Raw genomic sequence first — 11553 nt, 5'->3', positions numbered from 1 at the left:
TCTTTAAAAAAAAAAAAAAAAAAAGAAATACAAACTAGAAATAACACTAAACTAGAATAAACCAGATACCAGATACTCCAGTTCCTACTATTAGTTATGCATGTAGAGAATCAGAAATGAGTTCTCTCAGTCTAGTTTAATATTAAGTTAAAAATGATATACTTATGTTTCAATAGGTCATTCATTCCCCAAAGTATACTTTAGCCTTATTTAGAGTTTAAGAAAAAAAGATGAAGTCTGAGATTTATACTTTAGTCTGATGGCATTAACTCCCTGAGAAATATTAAACTTCTTTAACTTCTAAATTTTCTTTAAAAATCTATTCTTTGAGAATTAGTTGTCAAATTATTTGTTTTGAATATCTCATATGATAAATTTAATGCTACTAAAAGATAACAGTTCCAATTATTTGAAAAATTTTAACCTAAATAGAAACAGAAATTAGTCAAGTTTTATTTAAACATCAAAAGTTCATTTTACCAGGTCATTTATTTGGCCTTGGTGTCCAGAAAACTCTCTGACAATCTTCCTAGTTTCAATGTCCAGAACACAAATGGAGAAGTCATCCAAGGCAAGTCCCAGAATGCCACTAGTAAGATAAATATACCAGTTTTAATAAACAAACCAACAAACCTTTAACTAAAATCTCATAGTCATTTTAATTTTGCTAATAATCAAATATATCTGTGAGGAAATTAAACAAAACTGTTCTTTTACATTAAGNTTCTTTTACAGTGTCTGATTTTCTCACTTGGCAAATTATTCATATTAATACTTAAACAAAAATCATCAAGAAAAAAATCCATAATCATTAAAGGAAAAACTTTACCTGTCTCTATGTAGCAGCATCATATTTGGAGATGAATCAAGGCTCATAGAATGTATTAAAATTTTGTTTTTAAAGTTCCAGAACTTGAGTAATCCTTCACTACCAGTTGTAATCGTCAACTGGTTTAACCCATCCACTGCAACACCTCTAACGGATCCTTTATGAGCTTTAAAGCATATGTTAAAAGAAAAAAGAAATAAGAATTAGCATTGCCTATTTGAACACTACACAGAGTGATTTCTTCATTTAAACATCTAAGTTCCCACTATTTAGTTCCCTTAAAATCTTAAAATTAAGCGGGATTTCAGTCAATAGGGAGATTATTATATTGCTCTAATTAAAAGAAACCCATCAGGTTGATGCCACAAAGGTTAAGATTTTCTGCTTAGNCGGATCCTTTATGAGCTTTAAAGCATATGTTAAAAGAAAAAAGAAATAAGAATTAGCATTGCCTATTTGAACACTACACAGAGTGATTTCTTCATTTAAACATCTAAGTTCCCACTATTTAGTTCCCTTAAAATCTTAAAATTAAGCGGGATTTCAGTCAATAGGGAGATTATTATATTGCTCTAACTAAAAGAAACCCATCAGGTTGATGCCACAAAGGTTAAGGATTTTCTGCTTAATGCAAAGGGGAAGAAAACAAAAATTTTATTTTGTATAATATCCACTTTTCCCTAATCTATCAATAATTTCATTCTCTTTAAGTATTTCAACATGGTGTTTATAGTAGGTGTAATGGCAGTAACTGCCAGACAGGGTTGGCAATTACCCACCTACAACCTTAGCAAAAGGCCTAGCACTCAAGAATTTAATAAATGCCAGAGACAGTTATTAGCCTTGCATCTTTCTATATTATTATTTTTTAAGTAAGAAAAAGGAAAAAAAATTCAATACCTTGATCCTCACCAAAACTTCCTCGATGTATACCAGACTGCATGTTATACACATCTACAGTTCCTGATGAGAGACCAATTACAGCAAAGTTTCCACAAGAAGTTATATCTACTGCCTTATGGGAAAAAAAATTTAAACACAAATGATACAGAAAATAAGATTTTTATTATACTTTATGGTTTCCAAATATCTTTTTATCTACTAATTAACTCATTAAAAAAAGAAGAATGCTAAATGAGTTGGCTTATTAATTTTCTTAAACACAATGTAATTATACTTGGGCGTATAAGATATATCTGCTTGATTCTATTTCCATTCTCTAAGAAGTATAAAGAAATATTATCCAAGAAAATAAAACATAACTAAAGTTAACTCAATTGAAATGTACAAAGTGAGAAGAATTATATTTCATCTGGCCTTGAATTTTTAATTTATTCACAACAGTGCGAAAGTCAAAGTATTCCACTGCCTAGTTTCTTTACCTTACTTATATAATTGCTTCTACAGGTGATATAAAACTGGAAACATAACATTAATTAGCATGTCCAAAGAAAAAGCCCAAAATATCTTGATTATACGTACTAGGAAGGGAATACATAAGATACTGCATAGAAAACATTTACTTTGTAAGCAGTTTCTGTAAAATAAACTCACATTTTAATATTAAAGTGTCAATATTGTATTAAGAAGATGTCTTCTTTCCTATGTCAAAAAAATGAGACTGCCTATGTACTGAGTAATGGCCAGAAAAATCCCTGATTGCCACTGTGTGTCAATCAGATGTCATTCCCCCAAGAGATAATTGAAAAGCCTGGTGAATTTATGCCTAAAGAAACAGATGACTTCTAACACCTCTAAGAAAATATTTAGGGCGCCTGGGTGGTTCAGTTAGTTAAGCGACTGCCTTCGGCTCAGGTCATGATCCTGGAGTCCTGGATCGAGTCCTGGATTGAGTCCTGCAGCAGGCTCCCTGCTCAATGGGGAGTCTGCTTCTCCCTCTGCCCCTACTCCCCGTGCTCCCTCTCTCTCACTCTATCAAATAAATAAAAAACATCTTTAAAAAAAAGAAAATATTTAATAGAGGCTATTCAACTGTGCAAAGCAGCACACAACTGATACACCAAATCAAGATAATATTAACACAGCATTCTCAGAAGTATGTTCCATTACATACATATTTTTCTAAAAGCATATTCCTTAAAATATAAAATATTTTAGGTAGGAAATTATGGACTAATCTTAAAAAGCATCCTATCTTCCTATATGTGTTCCTAGAACACATATATAACCTTACCTATTTTGAATAACTTATAAATATTCATGCGACGTTATGTAGTTATGCTTTCAGGAACTAATGGAACTATTTGGCTATACCCTTCAAGTAATAAAGGTCCCTAGAATTTGCATTTATTTTAATATGATTAATTACTGTTAATGGGCCTGCTTCTGGCTCCTTTTCTAATTTACTCATTATTATCAAAGATAGCTATTATCAAAAATGAGTAAGCTGAGAGAATTACCTTGGAGTAACAAACTGTACTTTAATGCACAGATCGCTAGTAAATACTTTTGTTTATTACTTATTGGTTACTTGGCTTTGTTCCAAGTAGCTTTGTGTTTGCCAAATGACTAAGCATCACTTAGGTATCACTGTATATACATATACTAGATGTTATGTGAGTGACCACTGTAAACTGTTGAGTTATGTCCTACAATGAGAGGTTGTAGGTTCAAATTTCAGCTCTTTCATTTACTAGCTTTACTGACCTTAGGCATGCTCATCATTATTACATTAAGCCTCAATTTTATTGTTTATAAAAAGAAACTAACAACAGACAATAACGTAGGATTGTTGCAAGGATAATATAAAACGTGTTAGGCACAGAGCCTGGGAGAAAGTAAGCACACAAAAAATGTTAGCTGTAGTTATCATTACCACTACTAGTACAAAAGCTACTCAAAACTGTGCAGGTAAACTTAAGAAGCTTAAAAAAAATCTCTACAATTTTGAAAATAGTATAAATGCTTAAAACTGGATTTTTGTACTATGGAGAAAAGAGCATACATACTTACAAAAACTGTGTACAAAACAGGATCAAATGTGGAATTATACTTTTAATAAATGAATAACAAAGATATATTCACTAAATAACTATTAAAACTAGTAAGTTCAGCAAGGTTACATGATACAAGATAGGTCTGCAAAAATCAATTCTATTTCAATACACTAGCAATGACAATCCAAAACAAAATTAAGGAAAGAACTCCACTTATAATAGCATTAAAAAGAGTAAGATACAGGAAAAAGTTAACCAAGGAAGTATGAGACTTGTACACTGACAACTACAAAATATTGCAGACAGAAATTAAAGCTCTAAATAAATGGAACAACATCACATGTTCATTTACCAGAATATTAAGATGGTAATAGTCCTCAAATTGATCTACAGAATCAGTAAAACCTGTATCAAAATCCTAGCTGCTTTCATTGCAGAAACTGACAAGCAGATCCTAAAATTCGCATGGAAATGCAAGACACCAGAACAGCCAAAACGATCTTGAAAAAAGAACAAACTTGGAGGATTCAATCTTTGATTTCAAAATTTTATACAAAGGTACTATAAAGACAGTGTGCTACTGGCATAACAACAGACATACAAAACCACAGAAGAAAATTGAGAAATCTGGAAATAAACCCTTACATTCTTGTCAAATTTATTTCTGGGAAGCATACCAAGACTATGCAACAGGATGAAGAATAGTCTTTTGAACATGATGCTCAGACAACTAGACATCCAAATGCAAAAGAATGAACTGGGACCCCTACATTACACCATACACAAAAATTAACTCAGAAAGGATCACAGACTTAAATTAAGAGCTAAAATTACGAAACTCTTAGAAAAAATCACAGGGGTAAATGTTCATGGCCCTCAGGCACTGATTTCTCAAAAACCAAGATAGGCTGGACTTAATCAAAATTAAAAACTCTTACACTGAAAATGATACCAATAAGAAAACGAAATGGCAGCCCACAGAATGGGGGATAAACATTGCAAATCACATACCTGATAAGGGACTTGCATCCAGAATATATAAAGAACCATCATAACAATGTAAAAAAAATAACCCCTTTAATGGGTACAGACTTGAACAGACATTTCTCCAAAGACATATGAACAGCCAATAAGCACATGAAAAGATGCTCAACATTGTTAAGTCATGAGGGAAACTCAAATTAAAATCACAACAATAAGCTACTTCACACCAACCAGCATGGCAATAATCAAAAGAGCAATCACAAGTGTTAGCTAGGAAGGACAGAAATTGGAAGCTTTATACATTGCCAGTGGGAATGCCAACTGGAAAACAGGTTAGCAGTTCCTCACAAATGTTGAACACAGAGTTGCATTATGACTTAACAATTCCAGCTCTAGGTATAAATGCAGAGAAACAAAAACATCCGTTCACATAAAAACTTGTGCAGTAATGTTAGCATTATTTATAACAGCCACAAAGTAGAAACAACATAAATGCCATCAACTGACCAATAACTAAATAAAATGTGGTTTATACACAAAATGGATTATTATTCAACAATAAAAGGAGCAAAGTATTGATACATGCTACAACATGAATAAATTTTGAAAACATTATGCTTAGTGAAGAAGTCAATCAGAAAGATCATATATTATATGATTCCATTTACATTAAGTGCCCAGAATAGGAAAATCCAAAGAAATAAAAAGCACACTGTAGTCACCTAGGTTAAGGAGATGGGTGAGTGGAAGGGAGAGAATAGGTTTTTTTTTTTTGAGGTGATAATGTTCTAAAATTAGACTGACTGGATTTTAGTGATGATTGCAAAATCCTATGAATATACTACAAATCACTGAATTGTACACTTAAATGAGAGCATTCTATAGTATGTGAATTTTATCAATAAAACTGTTTTTAAAACAGCAGGAGCAACAACTCTGCAAACCAACCTTGACATTGCTACTTTACATCTTAAATTTGAACCCAAGAGAAGTAGACTTACATATTAACAAAAGCAAGCAAAAACAAAATTTCTTAACAGAAATAAATTTTTAAGTAAATACTGGCATTTAAAAGCTGTATTTAAGAAAGGCTTAGAATTCAATCAGAATTTCTCTACAAGGCACTTCTCAAGAGATAAACATAAGAAGAGAAATAAAGGCTTTAAATAACTTCTACACCTGTAACTCATTAAAGAGTTAGCTTAATCTTACCCCTGTAACAAATCAAGAAAGAAAGAAAAAAAAAAGAAACCCTAAGATTCACATTCATTGAGTATAGTACTATATACTCGACATAATTAAGGTAAGAAAGTTCATCGATAAATGCTGAATTCATCTTCAAAGGGTATTCTGAGTAATCCTATATTAATTATAAAGCTAAAATAATATATTACATCTGATTAAGCAAAGCTTAACTTAAGCCTAAAATTATTCTCTACAGTTGCACAACTTAACACTATGAGGGAATAATTTCAAAATGTTAAGTTATTTTCTTTCAACCAATATTATCATTAATAAACCAGAGTATAACAAGATTACCATGGGACAGTTTTACAGGAGAAAATGCTCTTACCAACAAACTCAAGCTCACTTACTGTTGCAGTTATGTCATCCTTCTTCAGCTCTTTTGGCTTGAGAAAGTAAGCACCTATTGTAGATCTCTGATAGTTCCAGGTTGAACAAGATAATTTACCTTGATGGCAAGCAATGATACTATCCCAGTCACTTTCACGAGCTTCCTCTAAAACATAGTAAAAATCATATATCAAATTATTTTTCATTCCCTCATTCATTCATTCACCTATTATTTATTAAGCACATAATATTCATGTCTTCATTAAGCACTAGAGACATGATGGTTTACAGGAATACTGGAGAGCACTGAGCTTCCAATCTGACAAGAGATTCTGATTAAAAGAAACTTATTAGAATACAGTGTCTTATAAAAGCACTCGGGGTTTACTAAGAGATTTGCGGACAGAAATAACTGGCTCCCTGAAAGAAGCAGTAAAACAAATAGCAACTAACGGAGTCGTGGAGAACAGGGGCGCAAACAAACAGGTGCAAGCGTAACCTGAACGAAATGAAGCAGAGCAGGTAGTTTCCTGAGAAGGACGGCAACTGGGACCACACGTCACAAAGGAACGTGAAAGCCATCTTACGGAGAGGAGATTGCATCCTATAAGTAATAAGGGGCCTCTGAAAGATTTTTAAGCAGGTGAGTGACATGAGTCAGATGTTTTAGGAAGATTACTCAGCTCTAAGATAAAAAATAGGATGGTAGTCAAAATTAAAGTTATTTAAAAAAAAAGGAAAAAATCCATCATCTGGTGGACATCATAACCTTGAAATGGAAATGGTGCCTTATTTCCATGATAGCTTTCACTCAACAATCCCATCACCTATCTATATTTTTCTTAAAATCCCTTCTTTGAATCAAACACCGCTCAAATGATGTAGCATACTAAGGACTCAGGGCATTCTGATTGTGATTAAATTAGAGCCGTAAGTTCTCCATTCCCACCTTTTTAATGTTCGTGACTTTCATTATACTAGACATATAACAGAATAAGAAGGGTTACAAAATGAAATACCAAATACTGTTTATTAATAGGTCTTAGAAAGAACAAAACCTGAAATTAAAAGGTAAATCACATTAGATTTGCATGCACTTGGAGTTACTTCCAAATGCTTATTAATATTTGCAAAAACATTTTCTAAAATGAAGAAAATTTAAAAACAGATAGTAGGAAAAATAAAACTTCTCAAAATACAGTATTAAGTTACTTACCAGCTGCAAACTTTGTGATGGGTGGAAGTCTTACTGACATGGCATTCTGAAGTCCTTTACGTTTGACTCTTTTTTTATTTATTAATCCTGGGGTTGAGGGAGAGGGGAATACAGGTATGAACCTTTCTTAATGAAAAATGTACATAACAGAAAAGCTATTCCTTATCATGTAAAGTTCAAAATATTCTTATTTAAATCAGGAACCAAATAAAGATATTACCACTATTATTTAATCATTTATGAAATTTAATCTATATAATTATATAAGAAAACAACTGAAAAATGAAGGTAAAAATAATCATTTTTTACAGATGATATGATGGTCATACAGTCATATAATCAAGAAAAGCAATCACATAATTATTCAAATAATCATTTCATTGGACCAAATACAGAAACAATAAAAAAAGAACCCAGTAAGTTCCTATGATGCAGTAATATCTAATATCATTATCATCATTTTGTAATTACAATACATTATGTGTTCTTATATACTAATCATTAAATATTAAATATTGCACAGTGGAAATATAATGAACAAAGATCACATCCATACTACTAGCAAAAAAATAAATATTAGCAAATTATATTAAAATACATAAAATGCCACTGAATAATCATAAATATGTAGGACCAATAGGAGGAAAACTAAAAAAAAAAAAACTTCACTAAGGAATATAAAACACAACTTGAATGAGGATATAGCATATCCCTTGATGTGAAGATTCTTAAAGATATTAAATCTCTCCAACGAATTTCAAGTATCACTTTGGATGCTGATTAAAAAATGATCCAAAAAGGGGCATCTGCTGGCTCAGTTGGTTAAGTACCTTCCTTTGGCTGGGGTCATGATCCCAGAGACCTGGGATCAAGCCCCACATCAGGCTCCCTGCTCAGTGGGGAGCCTGCTTCTCCCTCTCCCTTGTGTTCTCTCTCGCTATCTCTCTCTCAAAAAATAAGTAAAATTAAAAAAAAAAAACCCCTAAAACTCATCTGGAAGTAGCCAGGATAGTAGCTAAAAAGAAGAGTAATTATAAATAAAACTAAAAACATTTTTTTTGTTTAATATACAAAATCTTTCAAATGCTGGGAATGATGGGAAGGGATAGAGAATAAAGCAAGCCCTTTTTGCAAAAAGATGGGACACAGCTTACTTTGATGCTTTCTCTAAGGTCCCTTCCATGTTTAAAATCCTACACTCTACACATGGCTCAAGTGAAATCATCAGTGTCTCCTGGGTGACAGCAGTACATTTTTACCAGCCAAGATGTCAAATTCTTTTTAATAACCTTACAGCAACACCTCAATCACTTCCATAGCAACACTGATCTTAAGAATCTTTCTACACTCTTCCATACAAGGGTTTTTTAATTTCATCCAAGAAAAGAGAAAATTTATCAACGAAACTTCCTCTGGTTGTCTCACACTATCTTAAAATGTTTCTTTTGTGACCAGCAGCTTCATTTTCACCTTGCAAGTAACCTACCATGTCCCAAACTCTTGTTAAATTTTTCATGTATTGTGGAAAATGATTGAAGAGTTCCATCTTGACCTGTTGATATAGACAGAAAATACTTAGTCAAACTTCATCACAACAATGGATTATCTAAATGACTCTTAGAAAATTAGATTCTTAAAACCTGAAGTTACAATTTGGGACACTTTAAAAGCTGGGGGCACCCGGGCGGCTCAGTCAGTTAAGCGGCTGCCTTCTGCTACAGTCGTGATCGAGCCCCACATTGGGCTCCTCGCTCAGTGGAAGCCTGCTTCTCCCTCTGCCTGCCACTCCCCCTGCTTGTGCTTGCTCTCTCCCCCCACCCTGTGTCAAATAAATAAAATCTTTAAAAAAAAAAAGAAAGAAAATAAAAAATAAATAAAAGGAGAGCTGGATTGCAATTACTTCATTACCATACTTACCTATGCAAAGAATGTCATTTAGTAAGAACAAAGGATAAAATGAGGTACTAATAATTTTCAGCAGATTACTAGACTAGGCAAGGGCCACAGTTTCAGAATCCGACCATCTGTCTCTAAGAATTAGTAAATAAAATAATAGTCTAACTGAAGATAATATCATCTACAATGCTTCCTAAAGTATTCAAAAAGAATCCCCTCATTTCCCCAGATTTCCAAATCACTCTAGGGGTATCTGAATTGGAAAATTTGTAACTACCAAACCTAATAAATATTAAGCACTCTGCTCTCAATAGTTGCTTGAATAAACTGAAAGCACAAAGCAGAAACTCACTTGCACTAAGAATTTGCTGTCCGTTTTGTCCATAGTATCTGATTTTGGTAAGAGGAGCGCTATGACCCATTCTGAATCTCAAAAGCCGACCTTCACCCGTGGGACCATCAAATATCCATATCTGCCAAGAAAAAAAAGATAAGGTTCTTTTGCAATGTGTTAAGTGATCTGCAAGCAGTCAGATCATCTTCGACATATATTAGCTGACACCAGGTAGTGCTTGCCAGGCTGCTGACCCTGGAGAGGGGGCAGGGGGAGAGATAAGCTATACTGTAACTTTCTCACTTCACTGCAATCATGTAACCTGCTGTGCTCTTTACTTCATCTATACCATTATCTTATTCCATTTTCCTTTCATCTTCTAGGCTACAGGCTCATACATTAAAACAGGCTTATAATAACCCCAAGGACAGAAACCAAGAAAATGGTAACAACGATAATCGTAATACCCTCAGAGCATTGTCAGCACCATTTGTGACAAGAAGTGGCTCTCTATGAAGAAATGTCAGCCCAGCAATTGCTGTAGAATGTGCATTTCTCATTTGATTGATTAATTTTTTGTCTTCTAGGTCCCAGAGTCCAATATGGCCACACGGGCTTCCAGCTGCCATTATTGGATGACCATCTGTTATCAAAAATAAAATATATTAAGAAAAACATGCACCATAAAACAACCAAACTTAACAATTCTTCTCTCTACCCTTTTTATCCATAAACATAAAGTTAGAAAAGACTATCCACCAATAATCTATTCACAATCCTTTGGCTATTTACAGTGCAGTATTTCACTCACTTGTATTAAATACATTAAATTGTAAGAAAATATACATTTGGAAAATTTTGATGAGCTTCAAAGTAATGCATTTTAAATGTTCTTTACAGTTATCAATAAGTAAGTTAAAAGTTACCTGTGCGAAATGAAATCGAAGTAATAGGTCCCCAGTCTTGACGAAATTTCATTAATGTTTCATCGAATTTAATGTTGTGAATAATAACCTGACCTGACATAAGACCAATAGCAACAACATCCACAGCTGGTGCCTGAAAATTAAATTATTCAGCTTTTTATTTTCTTAATCAAAATAGCTTTAATAATTCTGATGTTATGCATCATTACTTATGTGTTATCAAAAAAATGGGATATCTTCCTGAGGATGGCAAAAAAACAGTAAGTATCACCATTCTAGCATACTTTAATTGCTATTTCACGTGTAAGTATTTAGGAATAATGTTTTCAAGTAACCTCCCAGTTTCAAATATGGTAGCCACCAACAACGTCCTCACCCCTAAAACATAGCTGACACAGTAAGTAAACAGCCATAAAAGAAAAGGAATCTGATATATGAAGTCACTACAGATCACTAACTGGACGGAAACAGAAAAGAGAGACAACTCTCAGAAAACATAACATAGGGATACCTGGGCGGCTCAAATGGTTAAGCGTCTGCCTTCAGTTCAGGTCATGATCTTGGAGTCTTGGAATCGAGTCCCAGTCAGGCTCCCTGCTCGTGGGGAGTCTGCTTCTCCCTCTGCCTCTGCCCTTCCTGACCCCCACTTGTGCTCTCCCTCTCTCTCAAATAAATAAATAAAATCTTTAAAAAAGAGCATAACATAGAAAGGCTTGCCATACGCATGGCAACATAAAAGGCCAACTACAAAGGAAGTGAAGAATTACTTATCCGAGGAAAACAAAAAGTCTACAAAACATGTTAAAAGGCAAAAAAGTTTTACGATTAGTCTGTTC

General features: G+C 33.4%; 1 protein-coding gene across 1 annotated transcript in view; it reads right to left on the bottom strand.

The window, feature by feature from the left end:
• The window catches only part of WDR36 (WD repeat domain 36), a 40144-nt gene that overhangs the window by 20047 nt on the left and 8544 nt on the right, over positions 1-11553 (bottom strand). The window contains exons 7-15 of the mRNA XM_034656608.1: positions 10718-10850; positions 10259-10434; positions 9810-9930; positions 9048-9113; positions 7562-7648; positions 6366-6511; positions 1730-1844; positions 830-995; positions 481-589 (exon numbers count right to left, since the gene is read on the bottom strand). Of these exons, the coding sequence (XP_034512499.1) occupies positions 481-589; positions 830-995; positions 1730-1844; positions 6366-6511; positions 7562-7648; positions 9048-9113; positions 9810-9930; positions 10259-10434; positions 10718-10850 (1119 nt within the window). The remainder of the gene's footprint in view (positions 1-480; positions 590-829; positions 996-1729; positions 1845-6365; positions 6512-7561; positions 7649-9047; positions 9114-9809; positions 9931-10258; positions 10435-10717; positions 10851-11553) is intronic.

The sequence above is a fragment of the Ailuropoda melanoleuca genome, chromosome 3, assembly GCF_002007445.2.
Source record: "Ailuropoda melanoleuca isolate Jingjing chromosome 3, ASM200744v2, whole genome shotgun sequence".
In the NCBI taxonomy this organism is placed as follows: domain Eukaryota; kingdom Metazoa; phylum Chordata; class Mammalia; order Carnivora; family Ursidae; genus Ailuropoda; species Ailuropoda melanoleuca.
Note: the sequence above shows the minus strand (reverse complement) of the source record. Positions and strands in the feature narration are given on the sequence as shown.